We start from the raw sequence: 23,008 nt of genomic DNA on the forward strand, positions 1-23,008 counted from the left end.
TTAATTTTGACAATGTAAAAGTATTTGGATGTTTGAAACTGCTTCATTGAGCCCTTTAACTGGCCTGCTCCCGCAGCCATCACAGGAAATGGCCTGAAGACGAGTGTGGAGCTGAGAGGAGTGACCCTGTTTCCTCTGCCAGTTATTCCTAATTCACTGAGCCATTTCTCTCGCCTCCTTATCTCCCTTCTCTTCTGCGCCTCTCTTTATTTGCTATAAACTCTTATCTCCAGACACTTGTTCAATATTACAAGCTTGCATAAATTTTCCCTCGGTTTCTGTACTTTTATAAGCCATCTATTTTCATTGGTAGAATTTGGCTGAAGAGTCGAGCTTCTTCAGCAAAACCCTCGATATTAAATCTGTCCTTTTACGCCCATGCAATGGAGGCTTTTACATCAACCTTATGAAGACTTACTGACATTTATACAGTCAAATATCTTCCATGAGGTTCCAATTAGGCCATTTCTCTGTAGTAGTCTGGTCTGTAAAATCCTAAGCATTGTACTGTATGTGCTAAGAAGTGATCTGAATCATGGTCGGTATCTGCTGATGCCTTATTCATGTGATAGATTTGCGGCAGATAAGTGCCTCGCTTTAGTAGGAATTGCAATGAATAAGTGATGCTTTTTTTTTGCATTCCTGTCGAGTCTCTCGGTGTGATAAGAAAGAGCGAGAAAGGTAAAACTGAAGACTGATGGCAGCGGGGTAAGCAAAGAAGGGACAACCTTGAAACAGACAAGACAGCTGACCAGTCCAATTCCAAACTCCTATTGAAAAAAACATATTTGTTACCCGCGATTAGGGTCTTTACATTTATGTTTTTAATGGCAAAATATAATTTGGTGAGTGTAGGGGTGGGCAATATTGCCCTAAAAGAATATCACGATATTTCAGGCTATTTTTGCGATAACGATATTCTTGTCGATATTACGAAATACTTAAAAAGATATAGAAAATGTGTTTTTTTAGTCTGTATAAATAAATAAAAATCTAAAATGTAGTGTGAAGTGCAAATCTCAACAGTTGCCATATAAAAAAAAAATGTATGAGAAAATAATAAAAATAACCATTTAGGGGTTCCAGGTGAATATTTTAATTACATTTTGTAAAGGAGAATAAAGGTTCTTGTATGTTTTATTTAAGGCTCTTATTTTGACAGTCTTCTTGTAAGTTCTGTGGTGGATTCTGATAACACACCATGCTCTTATTTTGAAAGCTGCATGTGTTTAGCGACAGAGAGTAAGTAGCTTTTTGTGATTAAAACAACTTTAATTGTTAGCTAATGTTAACCTTACTCCACTACATCAAGAAGTAGGAATGTTGCCAATATCACGATATGCATTTTTTTTAACTATGAAAAAAATATACCGATATTATCGTGAACGATACGATATGGTACACCCCTAGGTGAGTGTACATCTACCTTTTTTTGCACATGTAATGCTCAATTGCAGAAAGAAGCATTGTTCATGTTTTTCGCTGATTTTCCCAAAATTCGGTTTAAATTTGCATTTGGATTGCTCCTGGTTTTGACAGAACATTGACTTCTTGAAAGGCTAAAAAAGGGTCTTCTTTGAAGTACATTATTTATTTTGAAGCGGTAGATGTCTCCTTGGAATCACATTAATAGCTTTCCACAGACAGACAGTGTACTATTATAAATTATACATAAGACACAGCAGTCTAACCCTAATTGTATGCCCATGAGTTTCTCAACAATGATGATGAGTTTCTTTATGGGTTGGATTGGACACATTGGCAGAACATCAGAGAGAGGGGGTGGTTTCTGTTGTTGTTTTGGTTGCCAGTGACGTAAGTTGAAGAACTTGAATGGGACACGGAGGGGCGGCTTTAAATCCCAAATATCCAAACCTAATACAGTTGGGATTGGGTTGGGGCTTGGCTGGCGGCCACGTAGGGCTTTTGAGTCAAAAGGTCAACCCAGTGTAGTCATCGGCTTACCACAGCTCCAGACTAATTACAGAGCGTTGGCTTCTCTGTGCTCCGCGAGGGGGAGGGTGTGTTTGTATATTTATATGTGTACAGGCCTTTGTGATATGTCCCATCAGCGGCTGTGGCTCGCTACATAATCCACTCATGAGGTGCATGAATAGTGGATTATCTATGCTCGTACACACATATTCACATATGTTCCCATGCATATTGTTTAGAGCAGTAGTTCTCAACCTTTTTGAGTCGCGACCCCCAATTTAACATGCATGTTGTCCTCGACCCCCGCTCACTGAACAGAATCACACACACACAGTTCAGATCACCCAAAAAAGAAACAAAATGACCAAAAAAAGGAAACAAAGTGACCAAAAAAGACATGAATTGACCACAGAATTATCAAAAAAGACACAAAATGACCAAAAAAGACACAAAATGACCAAAAAAGACACAAAATGACCAAAAAAAGAAACAAAATGACCAAAAATAGACACAACATGACCAAAAAATAAGACAAAATGTCCAAAAAAAGGAAACAAAATGACCAAAAAAGACACAAATTGACCACAAAATGATCAAAAAAGACACAAAATGACCAAAAAAGACACAAAATGACCCAAAAAAGAAACACAATTACCCAAAAAGACACAACATGACCCAAAAAAGAAACAAAATTACCAAAAATAGACACAACATGACCAAAAAATAAGACAAAATGTCCAAAAAAAGGAAACAAAATGACCAAAAAAGACACAAATTGACCACAAAATGATCAAAAAAGACAGAAAATGACCAAAAAAGACACAAAATGACCCAAAAAAGAAACAAAATTACCCAAAAAGACACAACATGACCCAAAAAAGGAAACAAAATTACCAAAAAAGACACAAATTGACCATAAAATGACCCAAAAAAGACACAAAATGACAAAAAAAAACCCACAATGACCAAAAAAAGACATTAAGTGACTAAAAAGACTAAAACACATGAACACTTTAACAAAGTGGAGACAGAGCTGACTTCCAAAATGATTTGGCGACCCCCAGAAATCATCTCGCGACCCCAATTGGGGTCCCGACCCCAAGGTTGAGAACAGCTGGTTTAGAGGACCCTAAATGGGCAATTTTATTTCCTAAACATGAACTAGCCTAAACTTTCCCCTTAAAGGGCGTTGCAGTGTAAAAGTCTCACTGCCTTCTCCAACTGAAACAGGCGCAATTAGTGAGAGATATAAATGCTACTGACAAATGTTGAATTTAAGCACAGCAGTAACAGACTGCTCTCTCTTTTTCTGTTTCTAGGTAACGACTTGTTCCTGGTGGCGGTCCACGAGCTCGGCCACGCGCTGGGCCTGGAACACTCCAACGACCCCACGGCCATCATGGCTCCTTTCTACCAGTACATGGACACGGACAACTTCAAACTGCCCATGGACGACCTGCTGGGCATCCAGAAGATCTATGGTAAGGACACCTGTCTTACTTTAAATGTACAGGGTAACTATCAGTCCAGTTAAGGTCTTATTTGAGTTAACCCTTTGATGCACAACATGGGTCTAAAATGACCCGACAGAGTTTTTATGTTCTATATCTTTGCAATAATTCATCGTTCAGTATTCCAGGTTTTCCTCAATTAGTTAGTCCTAATTTTTATGTTTTCCTTTATTAATTTTTGAATAAAATCCCTTTTTCTGTCACTACTCTTCTAATACACAACATGGGTGCAAAATGAGCGATATCCATTTTTTTTTAGCTAAGTAGCTTGTTAAGCTAACTTCTTAGCTAAGTATTTAGCTAAGTAGCTTGCTAAGCTAACTACTTAGCTAACTTCTTGGCTAAGTAGTTAGCTTAGCAAGCTACTTAGCCAAGTAGTTATCTATGTAATAATACAAAAACTTTTTTTCTTCATAAATTATGAGAAGCAAAATTAAACTAATGATCTGTTGTTATCAAAAACAAAATAGTTAAAGAATATTTAGAATATTCAATCATAAAATAAGTTGATATCAAAAGATAGAGCACAGAAACACACAGCAGCATTAAATAACTAACATGGGAAATGAATGAGGGTCATTTTTGACCCATGTTGTGCATCAAAGGGTTAACCAAGTTGAACAGGACCACAAAAACCCTGAGATCTACTACACCAGTGAGAGAAAGGAAATTGATTTCACAGAAAACTTTTGATTTAGTGTGACCGTGCCTCACGTAAGGCATCATAACTGGGTCTCAAAAGTGTATTTCCTGTATTTTTCTAACCCAGTTATGGCACAAGATCATTTTGATAAGCAGATCTGAGATTAAGACCTAAATTTAAGATCACACTAGACGAGCGCTTCATCATCAGAGCACCTCCAGATTCCTCATTGACACACATTTGGAGCTGTCAGTTGCTGATTGCTGTGCTTTGTCTGCTCATGAAGCTAACGTAGCTCTGGGGCGCGTGTGTCACAAGTGTGAAATTCAATTTGACGGTTATGGATTTATGCAAGCATCAGTGTAGTCTTCTTTTTCACACTCTCAGAGTTGAATTAGTGGAACATCAGGTTGGATGTTGCTAAATCTAGATTTGTTGTGGAGGAACCCATACTTTTTAGGCTACGTTTACACAAGGACGGTCTGAACAGAAGACGCAAAAGTGGCGTCTCGTCTTCACTTTTTATTCCTCGTTTAGACGAGCGTTTTCGGGAGGAAATCTGCTGCATACGGTGACGCAAAAGTGTGTGAAATTGTATTGTATGCAGCCAGGCGGCATCACTTAAAGCCATAAGAGCATCTTTGGGCATGCAGAAGTTTTCACACCACACATTTTCATCAGCTACTCCTTCCACAAAGTTCTCCTCCATCACTAGATCTCCCAGGTCTCGTTCACAGCCGTCTGGCTCCTCCCACCAATCGCTGCATCCAGAATGTGATGGAGGTAATTCCAGATCCTTCTCTGTTCACTAATACTATCTGTACATATCCTGGACATTTGGTGGAAAGACTCCTGTAAGTTTATTAGAGCTGCCAGAGCAGCTTGAAGGTCCCACCATGGAAATAATCCCACGTTTCTTTATTTCCTGTCCTGGAGCATGTATGTGACGTAAACACATACGTGACGTGAGCAGATCAGATCAGAGTTTTGTGTCTTGTCAGTGTAGACGACACGCTACGGAGGAGAGGATTTAACTTTTACACTTTGGAGGGTGGTTTCAGATTTTTGCGTCTTTAAGCCCCAAAAACGCCGTCACCGTCTAAACGAAAGGCACTTCCCATAAAATATTTTGTCGTTTTTACCCGCAAGCGTCCTCGTGTAAACGGGGCCTCAGAGTTGAATTAGTGGAACATCAGGTTCAGTGGCGGTTCTAGACCAGTTTCACTGTGGGGGCCAAGCAGGGGCCAGTGTTTAATCAGAGGGGCCCATTAAAAAATCGGCAAAGATGATATTTAAGCATCCAAAACCTTTATTTTAGCTCATTTAAAAATCTAATTTAAATATATTTGGAAGATACAAATACACTGATTGAAACAACGAGACTTACCAACAACAATTATTTTTGCACGACAATGACATTTCTCATTTTTGTGCACAATTACTTTTTTTTTATTTTGAAAGTGCAGTATAGTGAGAATGATCTTTTTTTATATATATACACAAGCTTTTATTGCACAATTAAACTATTATACAACGTACACATTCTGGGTTCCTTTTGTGCACAATGAGATATTGTTTGAACAAAAAATATGTAAGAATTGTTCCGTTGTTCATCGTTATAAATTGATCATTTAAATATTAATTTGACACAGGGGCCACAGCAGGGGCCAAGGGCTTCTTCACAGGGGCAGTGGCCCCTGGAGGCCCCTGTGAAGAACCGCCACTGATCAGGTTGGATGTTGCTAAATCTAGATTTGTTGTGGAGGAACCCAGACTTTTTTTTTTAGATTCATGAATTTTCAACCTCAGTTTGACATCCAAGTTCACAAACAACTTGGTGGGAAGTGACAGTATTGTCCCGTCCAGCTGCCGAGGCTGTAAACAGTCACACTCTGCTGAGATAACTCCGCTCTGTCACATGAATGGCTGCACACACACACACACACACACACACACACACACAAAAGAACCTGCCATCTGCTTACATGGTCAGGGCACGTCCCTCTGGGAGTGACAGACCTGGGCAAGCGATCAAATCTCTCCTCATCCTCTCGCGTTTAACTCCTCTCGCTGCTCCTCCTCCCTCCTCCTCTCTCTTCTACCAGGAGTTGAAGGGCAGGACGAGTGATGGCAGCTCCTCTCTCACTCTCATTTTTCTTTCCAGCACCAGTTGGCCTCCTTTTCTTCCTCTTGTCAACAGTGATGTGGAGGCTAAACAGGGACAATGATGGGAGCTGCACACTTGAGATGAATTAGATGGTGGCAACATCAAGGTTGAATAAGAATAGGTGTGAATGAGTTTCCCAAAAGAGAGATGTGAAGAGAATTATGCCCATGAGTCAGAGATTTACATAGAAAACTGGTGTAGGAGTCTTAATGGGAAGAAGAGGTTGAATTTAGGACTTTGATGTGCAGGACGCATAGTGAATTGTGGGAAAAAAGCTCTGACAGGGGTAGGATGAGGTTTTTTTTTCGTTTTTTTTTCAGATCTTTATTTAACCCATAAGAACCCAGACCCAAATATCCTTAAAGGAAAATGATGGGGGATATACCACAGACCAAAAAAAAAATTAAATTAATTAAAAAAATACTACCCCTAAATGTCAAAGATCTGTGATGTGACATAAACGTTACATTGGGTGTTTATGGTATTTGTGTTCATAATATTCCTAATTTTAAAATAAATAAACTAAACATTTTCTGCTTACAAAAAACACAAATTTGACTTTTTCTTTGCATCTCCACAACATTTAGCAAAATTGTGACATGAATAGTGCTGTTTAACAACAAATTATTTTTCAGATTTGTTTTTAAGTAACAAAATAAGAATAAATAAAAACAAATAACCATTGCCTTTTTGTTTGCATCTCCATAACATATATCAAAATTGTGGTCAGAACAAGTTAAATGCAATACAGGACGCCCTATTAATGGATTAGAATTGTTAAATGGGTTTAATCTTAGATTCTAGTAGATTTAAAGTTTTTGTTACAAGGGTGTCACCATGGGTTCTTATGGGTTAAGAATGAAAGAAATACAGGCATTCAGTATATAAACAAGATATACAAAGAAAAATGTCAGTTACAGTAAATCAAATACAGTATATAAAAATAAAATAACATAAGGCTCATAGGGTATAAGGTGCTTCTCTTTATATTATTCTGGGGTTTCTGAAAATACATTTTTAAAGTGTAGCAGAGTGCGTTCACATTTTTTTATTTGACGTCAACTCTAAAGTTTCTATATAACATTTTAATTCTCTTGTGAAAACGTTGAAGTTAGGGAGGGATTTGGAAAACTTCACCTTGTGGATGTGAAACTTTCCCATCAGAAGCATAAGATTTGTTATAAAGGATGACGGGTTGGATGAGCTTGATGTGGAGGATCGATTCGCTCTCACTCTTTTGGACATCTATCTGTATTCTGTGTTTTTTTACCTTTGTGCTAAGGTCGTAGTAGAAGAAGGAAAGCTTGCATTTATTCCTCAGATTCCCTTTTCACAAACCCATAATAATTTCTCAGGAGTAATTAACAACTTCACTTGATATTTATTGGCTGAAAAACAATTAAAAACTTTTAGCAGGCTGCAAGTAATTATAACTAATAAAGACAGATCACACACAAAGTTAAAAGTGGAATTAATGTCTACTTCCTGTTTACACAGCAGCAGAGTAAATAAAATGTCCACGTTACTGTATACCAGCTGTTCTCAACCTTGGGGTCGGGACCCCAATTGGGGTCGCGAGATGATTTCTGGGGGTCGCCAAATCATTTTGGAAGTCAGCTCTGTCTCCACTGTGTTAAAGTGCTCATGTGTTAATGTGTTTTAGTCTTTTTGGTCACTTAATGTCTCTTTTTCTTAGTCTTTTTTTTGGGTCATTTTGTGTCTTTTTATGATCATTTTGTGGGCAATTTGTGTCTTTTTTTGGTCATTTTGTGTATTTTTTTAGTCATTTTGTGTCTTTTTTTGGTCATTTTTTTCTTTTTTGGGTCATTTTGTGTCTTTTTTTGGTCATTTTGTGTCTTTTTTTGGTAATTTTGTTTCTTTTTTGGGTCATTTTGTTTCTTTTTTGGGTCATTTTGTGTCTTTTTTTTCTTTTTGGGGTCATTTTGTGTCTTTTTTTGGTATTTTATTTTCTTTTTGGGGTCATTTTGTGTCTTTTTTGCATGTTAAATTGGGGGTCGCGGCTCAAAAAGGTTGAGAACTACTGGTCTACATGTCCATCAGACTGTGAGTCTTCCCACTGCTTACATAACAGCAGCTCTAGTGTTTTGGCTCACTAATCTGGGGTGTATTTCAGGGGATTTAATCCAGTGGGTGAATGAATCTCTGGTGATCAGATGTTGGGCCTGCTAGCAGAGTAGCGTTCCTTCTTAATCCTATGATCAACTATTTGGCGGTTTGTCTTTATTTCTTTGTGTAATTGCTCACTGTGGATTGACTCACTCAGATAAATAGACTCACTCATTCACTTATTTTTAATCTTCTTCATTCAATGAACTTTAAATAATTTGTCAAGTCGTTTAATCATTCATTCATAACTCCTGAATGTTTACAGTAGCTTTCAAGGTCATTATTTATACATGTGGCTATTACTCATTGATACGTATGGGTGGGGTCTGGAGGTCTGCTTGTCACATTTGCATCTTTTCATATTGCAGTCATCTATTCCTGCATCTGTTGGCCCCAATCAACACATGGCAACTCATATCCTGGTTTTCACAGATACACAGTGTATTATTCTTGTGTTGTCATGTGCTCAATTACTCACACACACAACCCACTCGTTGGCCTCCTCGCTCTGTTTTTCTTCTGTATGTCTCTCGCCCTCGTTCTCTCATGTAAATCATGAATGTGAAATGACGCCGAGGCATGTCTGGGCCTCCATTTTTTATCTCTACAGTATATACATTTTCCGTATGCTTTTTATATCTGTTTTATTCATCTGAAGATATCATATTGTGCTTCAGTAAGCCGAATCGCTAAACTTGGCAGTGTTAAACTCTACCCACTGAGTTTTGCATTACCTCATCTTGTTTTTCTATCTTCTCTTCTATCTCTCATGGGTTCTTTTTGTTTTTTGTATTCAAATCTTCTTTGCTATATTTCCTTTTCACATCTTACCTTGTCCGTTGCTATGGTATTTCTAGCTACAGGTATAAATTGTAAATAAAAGGTGGACATAGCAACTTGTGATGTCATATATTGTTTCTGTAACTACCATTTGTTGGACAACATCCAAACTGTCACAACATAGCCAAGCCCTAAAGCCTAAAGCCTGCTTTATCAGCTATTTTACTCTAAATGGGACCAAATAAACATCGTGTTTTATTGGAGAAGACTTGAAACATGCGACTGAGGCTATAAATTAATTGAAAAAGAATCAACTTAAATAATGAATCAATTGAGAAGTAGGGTCACTTTCTCATAGACTTCTATACAATCAGACTCATTTTTTGCAACCAGTGTAGTCGCCCCCTGCTGGACATTAGAAAGAATGCAGGTTTAAGGAACTTCTGCATTGGCTTCACTCTTCAGGCTCTGAGCTTCGGCTTGTTTTCAGGTGACAACAAATTCAACTTGGCTTAAATATTTGGCTCTCCTGCATGCTCATGTGGCTGGTCAGCTATATGAATATATTCAGTATTAAATGAGCATTCTACTTTCTTTTTTTTTTTGAAAAATCTTTTTATTGGTATTTGTAATTAAACAAAAAAACAGGTTACAGATTCTGTAAGTGTACACAATAACTCCCCCCTTCCCCCCACCCATCCCACCCCATTGTCCCATATCCTCTACAAAAAAAGGGAGAATACAACAGAGAAAGTAATGCAATAAGAAAAACAGGAGAGAAAAAAAAAAAAAAAGGTAACAGCTGAATCGACTGCTAAAATAAAAAAAAGGCTATACATGTATATATATATATATATATATATATATATATATATATATATATATATATATATACATACACACATATACATACACATATATACATACACATATACATACGTACATACACATATACATACACATATATACACACACATACATACATACACAAATATATACACATAAATACACACATATATACATATACATACCTATAAAGTATTTAAAATAAATAAAAAAATAAAAAAATAAAAAAATGAAAATAAATAATAATAATAAAAAAAATAATGATAATAAACAAAACAAAAAAAAACATTCTATGAGCATTCCACTTTTTTCAACAAACTTGATATCATCAATTCAATAAATAGTTGTGAAGAGTTGTGAAAGCTGTGGAAAAACTCCTGATTCATGCAAATGATAAATGTGGCAGTTAAATGCATGACAATAAGTGACGTATTTCCCTGACTTCCTGCAGGGCCTCCCGATAAGCTTCCCCAGCCCACCAAGCCTTTGCCGACGGTGCCGCCTGCCCGTTCCCACCCTCCATCAGACCCCCGTAAGCCCGACAGGCAGACCCGACCCCCGAGGCTGCCCCCCGGAGACAGGCCGTCCCACCCCAACTCTAAACCCAACATCTGTGATGGCGGCTTCAACACACTCGCCATACTGAGGAGAGAAATGTTCGTGTTCAAGGTGAGTGAAGAGTCTATGATATCTAAACAAACCTGGGGCAATTTCACCTTTTGCTCATTTTGAAGAGTCATTTTTATCCCTGGAGCTGTTTTACCCCAAACGTGTAGCTCTCAGCAGTGTCAGAACACAGAAATCAGTCTTTGCAGAACAAACAAACTTGTGAGATCTTGTTGGAAGGGTACTTTTATATCATATTTCCATACCAACAATACATGCATGAAGAGTCCTTCCCTGTATAGCGTAATCATAAATGCAACAAAAGACTGACTCATCCCTTGATTCAGACCATTGGAAATGGCCTGCAGGTTCGAAAACACCCTGTGGAGAGAGAGAGCTTGCAAGAGAGCTTGGAGGATTACCTAAATATACAGAGAGTGGGAGCTTTTCTGCTAATCTGCTTCATGTTCAGTATGTGCATAGTGTGCATAATGTGGAAAATGGCTCCCTTGGATGTAATTTAAATTATTTTGTTGGAATTGTGAAGAGAGAAATGTTTGAAACTGTGTTATAGCTTGTAGCAGTATGGTGGACTCTCTACGTTTTCTTAAAACTAGTGCCTGTGTATTTCAGTGCATAATTAAAGCAGCTATTATGTCTAAAATGAGCTCTGTCCACATTACTTTGGGCCAGTTGAGCAGAAAACTTGGACACAACTGGTTTTTACAAAGAAAAAACACCATGCCACGCACAGTGCAGCACAGCTTTCCTTTCTCCGAACATTCTCAGTCTGCTTTCATTCTTGTGCAAGAGAAAAAGGTACACATGTCCCTTAATGCATCTTTATCCTTGGTGTAAGCTTGTGAGCACAAGACCTTGGCAACATGCTGTAAGGAAGCGAGAAAAACCTTGGGGCAACACAAAGATGTCCTGTGTTCTCCACAGAAAGGAGAAAGACTGTGACTATTTTCCTGTGATATAAATAGATAGTATTCAATGGTTAAATAAGAGCCAGGGGAAATACCCTTTCTGTCCTCTCTGCCCCCTCGCTCTCACTCTGTTCGTTAAACTAAAAAAAATAAATTGAGCTCGGAAACAGAGCTGCTACCTGTGAAGGTATTTAACCAAAATTAGACTCAAAGCTCACACTGTCTGTTTTTTTTCGGTGGGAATAATATCTGCTTGTTAGAATAGTAGCTTCTGTCAGCCTTCATTAGTCTCAGGGCAGCAGACTGGACTGATTGAGTGATGAGGATCATGGGATTTCTGAAGAGACAAAAAGGACGTTTAGAACTCAGCCAACCTTTTTATGAGTTTAGAAAGTGGAGGCCAGTTTTGCTGTAAATACACCTCTAGTGTTTCTGGGGGTTTCACATTCAATTTTAATGCACTGGTGCAACAACAAATGTTCTTAGCACTGCTTTTTAAAGACCAACTTGTTTAATTTGAGCTACAAGCCCCTCCCTACACTGCAAAAAAGCCAACTTGTATTTTTTGGCCTTAAACAGTGATTTAAGTTGGTAAAACTTGGAAATATAAATTACTGACATTTAGGGCAATAATGTAAGTTAGCACAACAAAGGAAGCCAGTTGTCTGCTCAAAAACAAGTTGGTGAGTTGTTGTTACTTCTATCTTTAAGTTGGGGTTCACAACAAGGGACAATAGTTCTGATAACTCTTATTTCTTTGTTGGGAAATTCGGTCATTAGCGAAAGCTAGCGGCTAACTGATGCTAGCGGCTAACTCGCTGCTTGTTACAGCTACAAGAGTAGTCATTAGCGTATCAATGCTAACTCAAAATTGTGGTCACAACATTAACTGACATTTCATAGCGGCGTTACAATCGTGCCAGAGAAATTCAGAGTTGAGCAAACTCAAAAACAAAACTTAAAATATTTAGTTTAATTGTCCAACTTAAAATTTTATCGAAGTTTGTTGCCTTGACATTTTGAGTTCACCCAAACGTTTTGTTCTATTCTGTGATTTACAGTAATTAAAAGTGTCTATTGTGGTGATATGCAATTTTTTATTTTAGGCCGTATTTCATATGCAATTTGACAGCATTTTACTGTTATTTCTACAAACACTTTTTACAGTGCAGTACACAGTGAAGTGTATGAAGTAGGAGTATGAAGTGGGCATCACTGCAGCTGTGAAGAGCTTTTGGCTCCATCATTTTGAAAGCTTTGATGAATGTTTCTCTCTGTTGGCTTTTAAGTACAAGCAGCTCACATTTTTTCCAAAGGTGTAGAGAAGTGGAGGGAAACACTGACACGGAGAGATGATTTGTTGCAGAACACGTGTACGTGCAGTTGTAAATCCAGTGCGTTCACATCATTAGGACCACCAGTTATGACTCATAAATGATTTGCTCGCCTTTTTTTGCATAATCCACGTCTCAGCCGCTGAATCAAATGTGTTAGTAAAGTGAAATCAATAAGGGATCAGTGGTTTGCCTTGGACTCTCTCTGTTAGTGTTTCTCACCGGTGGAGCAGGTGGTCCTAATATTTCTTGACTCTCAGTGAGTGTCTAGCCAGTTTTCTCCAAAAAGACTGAGGTATCATGTTAAGGCCTTCTTTCCTCCTGGTAGCTGAAGCTGCCCAACAGTAAACCAGTTGATCTGGAAACCTAATTGGAGGTGTTTGTGTGACTCCAGAGCTTGATATATCCCCTTTAGAGCAGGCCAAAGTCTACGTATTACACTACAGACTGGTTAAAATGATGGCTGACGGAATGGAAATGATTTACAGCTTGTGCTTACTTCTAGTTTCAGTTTTTATTTGAATTTATGTCTCTTGTTGATGCCATTTATAGGGGTGGTTTCTTCACTTCTTCACTTTTTTATGATACAATTGATTGTCTGGTTGGTTACTCCATTTGGCCTGAACAGCTTGGCTATACTCACCATCCCCACTTGATTATTTTGGAAGAGCAGACTCAAGTTGGTGCCAAGTCATTATAGTGGAGATCTCAGCAGTCTCACAGCCGCCAAGGTCCACAGGTGGTCCAGCAATGTAAAGCAGGGGGGATTTAGAGAGAACGCACTGAAGCAAGAGCTGCATTTATACTGACCAAACAAGTTATTCTTTGACTGAAAGCGACTCATGATATGGTTCGGTTTTCTTTTCTTTTCTTTGCAACATGAGAACCAAACATTTAGTTCTACATTATCAGCATTTTAGCACAATTCAAGCTGGAACCTGTTGATCTCCAAAAGGGAAAATAAAGCAAAGAAGAAAGTGTCGTTCAGTGTAAAAAAACAAACTGTTGTTTTTACGGTAAAAAAACGGCAGCTGTGGTTGCCAGAACTTTACCGTAATAAATACAGTGCAACTTTTTTTAATATAACAGTAAAAAAATATTGGCTATGTTTAAGATTGCCATTTTATTCCATTTTTTACAGTATAAAAAAAGAGTTTTTCCATCAAAAGAAACTCTGTTCTGCCATATAATTGACAAGAAAATACTTCATAAGATTTTACTATTAAATATGACAGTATGTTTTTGTTAGAGATATTGTGTTTAGAACATTTAACAGTTAGAAAAAGTATTTTTTACAAAAGATAAATGCAAAAATTACAGTGATGGCTTACACATTAAAACTTTATCTCAGAATATCAGTTGCTTTCATTTAAATTTGCATCTAAAATCTCAGAAAATATTTTTATTTTTTACTCATAAATTTACTGGTTTTAATCTTAAAGAATATCTGATTTATTTTTCTCAGAAATTTGAGTTTTTGTCTTTTGCCACTTTCATCTTTATTCATGATATTCAAGTTTGTTTATATATAACAGTATATTTTTGACACAAACACAGTGCCAGTGAATATTACAGTAGAGTAATGTATTTAAAAAAAAAAAAAAACAAGTAAAACATACTGTTTTGGCTGATATATACATTTACGGTGTTTCATTGTTACTGAAACTGAATTAAATCATTTATCATTTTACGTCTTTTACTGTCATGGTTTAGCCGTTTTTCACCGTAAAATCTACAGACATTTTTTACAGTGTTGTCAGTCGAATGTTTCCAGAAGAACAACAGATTAATGCATACTGTCAAAACTTTTGACTGATTATTCCTACTTGCTTGTGTCCTGCCTTTGGAAATAAATTGAAGTCTACAGATTTGTAGATTGCCTCCATAACCATTTACATGTAAATAAAAACTCTTTGACAATCTGCATCCGTAGTATAGAGGATGTCAGGGAGTTTTTCCTGTGCAAGACTTGCAGAGCCTCTTTTTAGATAGAAAGTTACTTGCAGTAATGCTGTGCACTAGGACAGCTCCCTGTGTCCGCAGGCCTTTTTAAAATGCTTCTTGACAACCCAAAATGGTGAAACCAGGCTTCTCACTTTGCCCCACAGACACAGGGGTAATTGTTTCAAAAAAATATTTAAATGTTCCACTTTCAGAATCACAAAGTAGTGCAGCTCATCAAGGACTGCTGAGAAAATCTGTTCCATATGCAATTTTATGCAGTCATGAAGGCAAATGTATTCTTAAACTAAGAACTTTGTTATTATCAATGTCAGGTAATACAAAAAGCAGTGGAGCACAGTACAATTTCATATTGCACAAGAGACTTTTTTATTTTAAAAAGGAAAAATCAAAGTCAAAATCTTAAAATGCTGGTTCCTACACTTCCCATAATGCAACTCTTTAATTAGACCCTCCTGCCTTCTAAAGGTTTCCATCTTTAAACCCCACACCTCCAGTTTGTAATGCAGACGTTTTGTTAAACAAGGGAAAAATTACTATAAAAATTATTATTTATAAAAATTACTATAAATAGATTCAAACACGTACATACATGCATCCATGTGTTCTTGTATCCACACACACAACCTCAAATACTTGACCTCCGCGCCAAACCTGAATGTCCCAAGACGAAAATTATGGCGACCAAATAGTCTAGACGGATTTCAGAATAAAGGCCTCCTATAAGAAGTGAGGAGCATTTATGGGTACAAGTAAGGAACCGGCCTACCTTACATATCTCAAGGGTGCTGAGTCCAAAAAAAATGGTTCCCAAGCGAAATTTTGAGTTTTTGACCTTCTAATTTGTATATCAAATGGCCACCAAATTGCCCATCTTGCACAGTCATTGGACCATTTCCCCTTAGTTTTTTTGTAAGTAGGCAATCAAGATGAGGAAATTAAGTTTCTGGATCTATAGTCTAGGGTCAGAGCAAGGATATAGTGGAGGCTCAGTGTCTTTTTTATGTATATATATGTATGCAAAATACCAACTGGAACATTTAAAAGTGATATTGATTGAATATTTATGTCTGCCTTAAAAAAACCACACAAGTAATGCTTAATTTCACCTTAAAAGTTGGTATTTTGCATATATATAAATATACATAAAAAAGACACTGAGCCCCCACTATATCCTTGCTCTGACCCTAGACTATAGATCCAGAAACTTCATTTCCTCATCTTTGATTGCCTACTTACAAAAAAACTTGGGGAAAATGGTCCAACAACTGAGCAAGATGGGCAATTTGGCCGCCATATTGATAAGCAAATGAGAAGGTCAAAAACTAAAAATTTTGCTTGGGAACCATTTTTTTTTTATTCAGCACCCTTGAAATAAGTAAATTAGGCCGGTTTCTGACTTGCTCCTCACTTTCACTTTTTGGACAATTCCGTCTAGACTAAAAGGCAGGGGAACATTTTTTTGGACCGACCAACCAATCAGTCGACCAACCGTCAGAGCAAACCCCCCCCAAATAAGTATGTTTAAAACCAAAAGCAATGTGACCCTAATATTATCCTCAGGGTTATTATTTCAATTAGGTAAAAAAAAGAGAATAACATGAACATTAGACATGCTCTCATAAAAAGAAAGATCTACATTTCCTGAACATAACTACTGCAACTATTGCAGATGAACAATAGGTGCTATATAACTATTGTTCCCAACAACACTGAGAGGAGCCTGATTTATTCGTCCCCATTAATCTACAAAGGCAGGTTAGGAGTCACGCTTGTTAAGCTGCTAGTTTTACGGTGGATCATTTTTCTCTCCAGCAGGGTGACAGAAGGTCCTTTAAGGTTCACACAGTCATCTGTGTGGCCGTTTAGATCCAGTGTCACCAGTAAATGCCTCAGTGAAATTACACAGCTACCACTTTTATGACTGCAGGCACTTTGGGTTCAACTTTCTGTGAACCCCTTAAACCATATGGTATCCCATTAGAGACAGAGAATCACTCATTCTTGTATATTCATGTGTACATGGCCGGGGCTTTTCTCAGGCATTTTCTCCTGCTCGACCAAAAATGTACTAGACTGTGACCCCATCACTTATACTGTCAGACAGAGACCAGACAGCAAGTTACCAAGAGTCTGTTCATTTCCCATCAGGCTCAGGAGTGTAGTAAAATATGAACATATAGTTTCCGACATCTTCCAGCAGACTGTTAGAAGTCTGGATTTCAGTTCATGGCTCGCTGCCATCTTGTCACTTTGTAGAGAGAAGAAGAAAATCCAAACTGGGCTTTTTTTTGTTTTTAGGCCAGGCTTTTTCTACAACATACTTCTCTTTAAGCCTTCATATTGTCTTAAAGGAATGTTACTTTTGACAAATAACACAAAGATGCAGATAACAAGAAAGAAAATCAACCACTGTGACAAAAACTTCTTGTCTAGAGAGAATTTAAGTTTTTTTTCCATCGACTTCCATATCCTTCCAACTGTTCAAAGCCATTTAAATGCCTTTTTAAGACTCACAACCAGTGGTGGAAGAAGTATTCAGATCCCTTACTCAAGTAAAAGTACTAATACCACACTGTGAAATTACTCCACTACAAGTAAAAGTCCTGCATTCAAAACTTACTTAAGTAAAAGTACAAAAGTATCAGCATCAAAATGTACTTAAAGTATCAAAAGTAAAAGTATTCGCAATGCATAATGGATTCACTCAGATTGTCCAAATATATTATTGTATTATTATTTTTGATGCATTTATGTTAGCTTTGAATTTACTGTTGTCAACATAGGGCTCATTTTAACTACTTAATATACTTTTGTGTGGTTTAATTTAGTACAAATTTTAAATCTATTATGTTTTATGTTAAATCTCGACCTGAAAAGTAACTAAAGTAACTAAAGCTGGCAGCTAAATGTAGTGGAGTAAAAAGTACAATAGTTGCCTAAAAATGAAATGAAGTAGAAGTAAAAAGTAACATAAAATGGAAATACTTAAATAAAGTACAAGTTCCTCAAAACTGTACTTAAGTACAGTACTTGAGTAAATGTACTTAGTTACTTTCCACCACTGCTCACAACTCACTGTAACTTCTATTTGAAAGCGTAAAGGAATGCATATTTTGGATGCAATGATTTAGAAATGGTTGTAAAGTAATTTTATTGAGCATACCTCTGCTGTCGTCTTAACCCTTTGATGCACAACATGGTCTAAAGTGACCCGACAGAGTTTTTATGTTCTATATCTTTGCAATAATTTATCATTCAGTATTCCAGGTTTTCCTCAATTAGTTTGTTTTTGATCATCATACATCTTAATTTTTATGTTTTCCTTTATTCATTTTTAAATAAAATACCTTTTTCTGTCACTACTCTTCTAATACACAACATGGGTGAAAAATTAGCCATATCCATTTTTTTTAGCTAAGTAGCTTGTTAAGCTAACTTCTTGGCTAAGTATTTAGCTAAGTAGCTTGCTAAGTTAACTACTTAGCTAACTTCTTGGCTAAGTATTTAGCTAAGTAGCTTGCTAAGCTAACTACTTAGCTAACTTCTTGACTAAGTAGTTAGCTTAGCAAGCTACTTAGCCAAGTAGTTAGCTATGTAATAATACAAAAACTTCATAAATTATGAGCAGCAAAATGATCTTTTGTTATCAAAACAAGATATTTAAAGAATACTAAGAATATTCAATCATAAAATAAGTTGATATCAAAAGATAGAGCACAGAAACACACAGCAGCAATAAATAACATGGGGAATGAATGCGGGTCATTTTTGACCCATGTTGTGCATCAAAGGGTTAACAGTATCTAATTATGATGCATAGAGCTTAGAAGTTTGTAGCTGCAGAGCATTGCAGAGACGCAATCAGAGCCTCTTGCAGCGGCTGCAGTCAGGTATAATCGAGGAAAAAACACTTCCCTCATCAGTCCGGCTCTCATCCCGAGACAGTCTGTAATAAAGGAAACTACCACCCTCCTCCTCTCCACTAGTCCCACATTCAATCACAAAGTCTTGCCAGTCACTGAGAGACCTTCAGTCCTTGATGTGGACAGATTTAGAGCAGGGGATTCTGGGACGCCGGAGGGTGCCTTGCGGTTCAGGATTGGCCACTTGGAGACAAGCTTTGATTCCGACATCCATTAATGAGAACACAGTGGCCAAGTGGGCAGCGAGCTGTCCACTCTTCTCACTATCTTTCTCCTCTCTGTAACTTGGAGGAAAGAGACGAAGAGTCCTGCAGTATCAGGGAGTCAGAGAAGAACATGTGAAATGCTTTTTAATGCCACCAAGGACATTTTTAACCAGCTTTAAAACAAACAGTATCAAGTGCATCAATGTACACTACCGGTCAAAAGTTTTAGAACACCCCAATTTTTCCAGTTTTTTATTGAAATTCAAGCAGTTCAAGTCAAATGAACAGCTTGAAAGGGTACAAAGGTAAGTGGTGAACTGCCAGAGGTAAATAAAAAAAGGTAAGCTTAACCAAAACTGAAAAATAATGTACATTTCAGAATTATACAAGTAGGCCTTTTTCAGGGAACAAGAAATGGGTTAACAACTTAACTCTATGGAGTCTTGGGCTATTTTCTTCCTTTTTTGAATTCTTTTCATGTCTTTGTAAGTCATTTTGTGTCTTTTTTTGGTCATTTTGTGTCTTTTTTGCCATTTTGTGTCTTTTTTTGTCATTTTGTGTCTTTTGGTTTCTTTTTTTTGTCATTTTGTGTCTTTTTTCAAAACTTTTCCAGAATTTAATTGAAAGTGATGCAGTTTAATGTCTCAGTGTACTCTGAAATGAATGCACATTTGCAACATTTGAAATTCTTTATTGAGCATGATAGTGTTTTGAAAGTAAAAAAAAGATTCAAAATCACATTTTATGTTGGACTAAAGGACTAAAAAAAGACACAAAATGACCAAAAAAAGACACAAAATGACAAAAAAAGACACCAAATGACCAAAAAAAGACACCAAATGACCAAAAAAAGACACAAAACGACCAAAAAAGACACAAAATGACTTACAAAGACATGAAAAGAATTAAAAAATGGACAAAATAGCCCAAGACTCCATAGAGTTAAGTTGTTAACCCATTTCTTGTTCCCTGAAAAAGGCCTACTTGTATAATTCTGAAATGTACATTATTTTCCAGTTTTGGTTAAGCTTACCTTTTTTTATTTACCTCTGGCAGTTCACCACTTACCTTTGTACCCTTTCAAGCTGTTCATTTGACTTGAACTGCTTGAATTTCAATAAAAAACTGGAAAAATTGGGATGTTCTAAAACTTTTGACCGGTAGTGTATGTCGTAGCTTTCAGATGAGAAAACACACAAACACATAGCAACAACTGTTGTGCCGTTATTTTCCTCAGTGAAGGAGGATTTTGGAGAGAAACCCTGATAGATGCTGTCTCCTCAGTCTTCTAACCTAATCCTCAAGCCCTCTGAATTATTTACAGCCGCATCCTGCTCTCAGTCAAGCCAAGTCAAGTGTGTGCGTCACATTAAGCGAGTGAGAGGTCAGCAACACTGTCATCCAACGCTGCTGTCTGTCACATTCTCACCTCTTCTCACACACACACACACTCATGGCAGCAGCAGATGCTCAGCGGGTTGACCTGGATGTCTCCATGACGAGGTTTCATCTCTAACCTCATTATTAGACTTTGTTCTTTCATTCGTTTGTTTATTAAGGACACACTAACAATAATTTCCATGCATCTTCATTTTTCTCCAGTTATTTATTCTTTCTCCTCCTTATCTGGCAGTAGCAGGACTTCCTCCCTGCTCTCATTTTTTCCCCCTATTTGAGTAAATTTGTTATTAATTAATTAATTAATCCATTTTCATATACTTTGAAAATCTTACGTTTATATAATCTATTGTTTCTTATTTAGATAGATAGATAGATGGGTGAATGTTGGCAAGTGTTGTTAAAGCACTTTGAGTGCTCACTTACACTACACTGCAAAAAAAGTAAAAGTTGGGTGAACTCAAAATTTCAAGGCAACAAACTTCGATAAAATTTTAAGTTGGACAATTAAGCTAAATATTTTAAGTTTTGTTTTGGAGTCTGCTCAACTCTGAATTCAGATTTTTGTCAACTCAACTGTAAGTTGTACTAACTGATAATTTTACATTGTAATAACTTTTAATCCTTACTTCTGCTAACTTCTGTAATGTGCTGAATTGGCACGATTGTAACGCCGCTATGAAATGTCAGCTAATGTTGCGACCACAATTTTGAGTTAGCATTGATACGCTAATGGCTACTCTTGTAGCTGTAAAAAGCAGCGCCGCTAGCATCAGTTAGCCACTAGCGTCAGTTAGCCGCTAGCATCAGTTAGCCGCTCGCATCAATTAGCCGCTATCATCAGTTAGCCGCTAGCATCAGTTAGCCGCTAGCTTTCGCTATTGAATTTCACAGATTTCCCGCATTTCACAACAAAGAAATAAGAGTTAGCAGAACTATTGTCCCTTGTTATGAACCCCAACTTAAAGATATCAGTAACAACAACTCACCAACTTGTTTTTGAGCAGACAACTGGCTTCCTTTGTTGTGCTAACTTACATTATTGCCCTAAATGTCAGTAATTTATATTTCCAAGTTTTACCAACTTAAATCACTGTTTTAGGCCAAAAAAGTTGGCTTTTTTGCAGTGTAGAACTATGCTATATAAATGCAGTCCATTGACAATTTGTACAGTATTTGTTTTCGTGACACAAACTACAAACACTTAATCGACACTGACAAAAACTTATCAGTAGGTCGAGTATTTTAATTTTGTCGTGTAGTCTAGAATTGATATTCCCATAGAGAGCGTGTGGTAATTCAGCCTTATTGCTCTGAACGTATCAGTGTGAGACAGTCTTCGTACACTGCCCTTTCAGTGAACATGAACAATTTGAGATAAAACATTTCCAACTCCTCCTAAGACTAAACTTGTTGTGATTATTCTCGACGTTGCTGTAATTGCAAAGTGCCGGCTGAAAGCCTCTACAAGTGAAGTCTGCTCGCCTGAGCTTTATTCTCAGAGTGGGACGGCAGCAGGGTGGGGGGAAAGAAAGAACATTTTCTCTTTTATAAAGTCAAAAGGATTCAAATGGGTCGGATTTCACAGTTTGATCTGTTTTCAATTACTGGGCCGGGCCGTGTACAGAAGAAAATGCTGAACAATTGAAATCTACGGAGGCAGTAGGTACGGAGAGGGAGAGGAAGAGAGGAGGAATTGGAATGAGATACAAGGGGAAATGAAAAGAAAGAGGAGGAAGAGTCCAGGGAGAGGAGAGAGTCCCAGAGAAACAATTGGATTAGACAGAGAGAGCAGCGGAGAGAGTGTTTGATAAATGGCCTGTTTATTTAGCTTTCACTGTGAATGAGGCTCGGTGTGATGATGTGTTGTCTCGCTATGAGGTCAGAGTCTTCAACCCGTTCGGGAGACTCAATTGGCCGTTGGTTGCCAAAGGGTGGGACATCTCGCTGTGTCCTAATGGCTTCCACAGCTGGGTCTCCCCCCGGCTCCCCTCCGTCATCAAGTTTCATCCAACATCAAAAAGACACACCTTCCACTTGGCCGCGCTCACGTTTCCCCACCCGAAGGAAATCAGAGACTCTTGGCTCCTCATAAAGCTCCTGGCTATCACTTTGCCCCCGTCACTTGATGCTTTTCCCAGTATGTTCTTCAACTTCTGCGTGCGTATCGGGGGTCTCACGGGCTTTTCCAGGCAACCTGAGAAAGTATCTGTGGGTCTTGAAGCCATCAGGGCGATCACAGCAGCAGAAGCAGCAGCTTGACTTGATCATGGCCAGCAGGCTTTGTTGTGCGGGAAAGCAAAGCAAGGAGCTGGCCTCAATTCACCGCGATCAGATGTTCTAATTTACTGCCAACTGTGCTACAATATGCAGAATTCATTATATATTTTCTCCTGGTTCAGGGGTTTGTTGTTCGGTGGCAAGAAACTTATAAAGTGACCTTGATGCTGCTTCTCTTACTCTGTTTTCACCTGAAATGCATCTTTAGATTGTTAGAGCAGGATATAATTTTAAAAAGTCGGCACCAATACCAGTACCCTTAAAGGAATACCAGTACCAATGCAGTACTTCATTTGATGCCTTCTCCATTCAATGCCCAACATGTGAATGGAGCTATTAACCCATTGAAGCCTGAAAC

General features: G+C 37.6%; 1 protein-coding gene across 2 annotated transcripts in view; it reads left to right on the plus strand.

Moving 5' to 3' along the window:
- Nucleotides 1-23,008, plus strand: part of LOC131962468 (matrix metalloproteinase-16-like) — a 111,292-nt gene that overhangs the window by 70,996 nt on the left and 17,288 nt on the right. For both annotated transcript variants that reach the window (XM_059327475.1, XM_059327476.1), the window contains 2 exons: nucleotides 3,255-3,416; nucleotides 10,461-10,678. In XM_059327475.1, coding sequence (XP_059183458.1) covers nucleotides 3,255-3,416; nucleotides 10,461-10,678 — 380 coding nt within the window. The remainder of the gene's footprint in view (nucleotides 1-3,254; nucleotides 3,417-10,460; nucleotides 10,679-23,008) is intronic.

Source organism: Centropristis striata, chromosome 23 (genome assembly GCF_030273125.1).
Source record: "Centropristis striata isolate RG_2023a ecotype Rhode Island chromosome 23, C.striata_1.0, whole genome shotgun sequence".
Lineage (NCBI taxonomy): Eukaryota > Metazoa > Chordata > Actinopteri > Perciformes > Serranidae > Centropristis > Centropristis striata.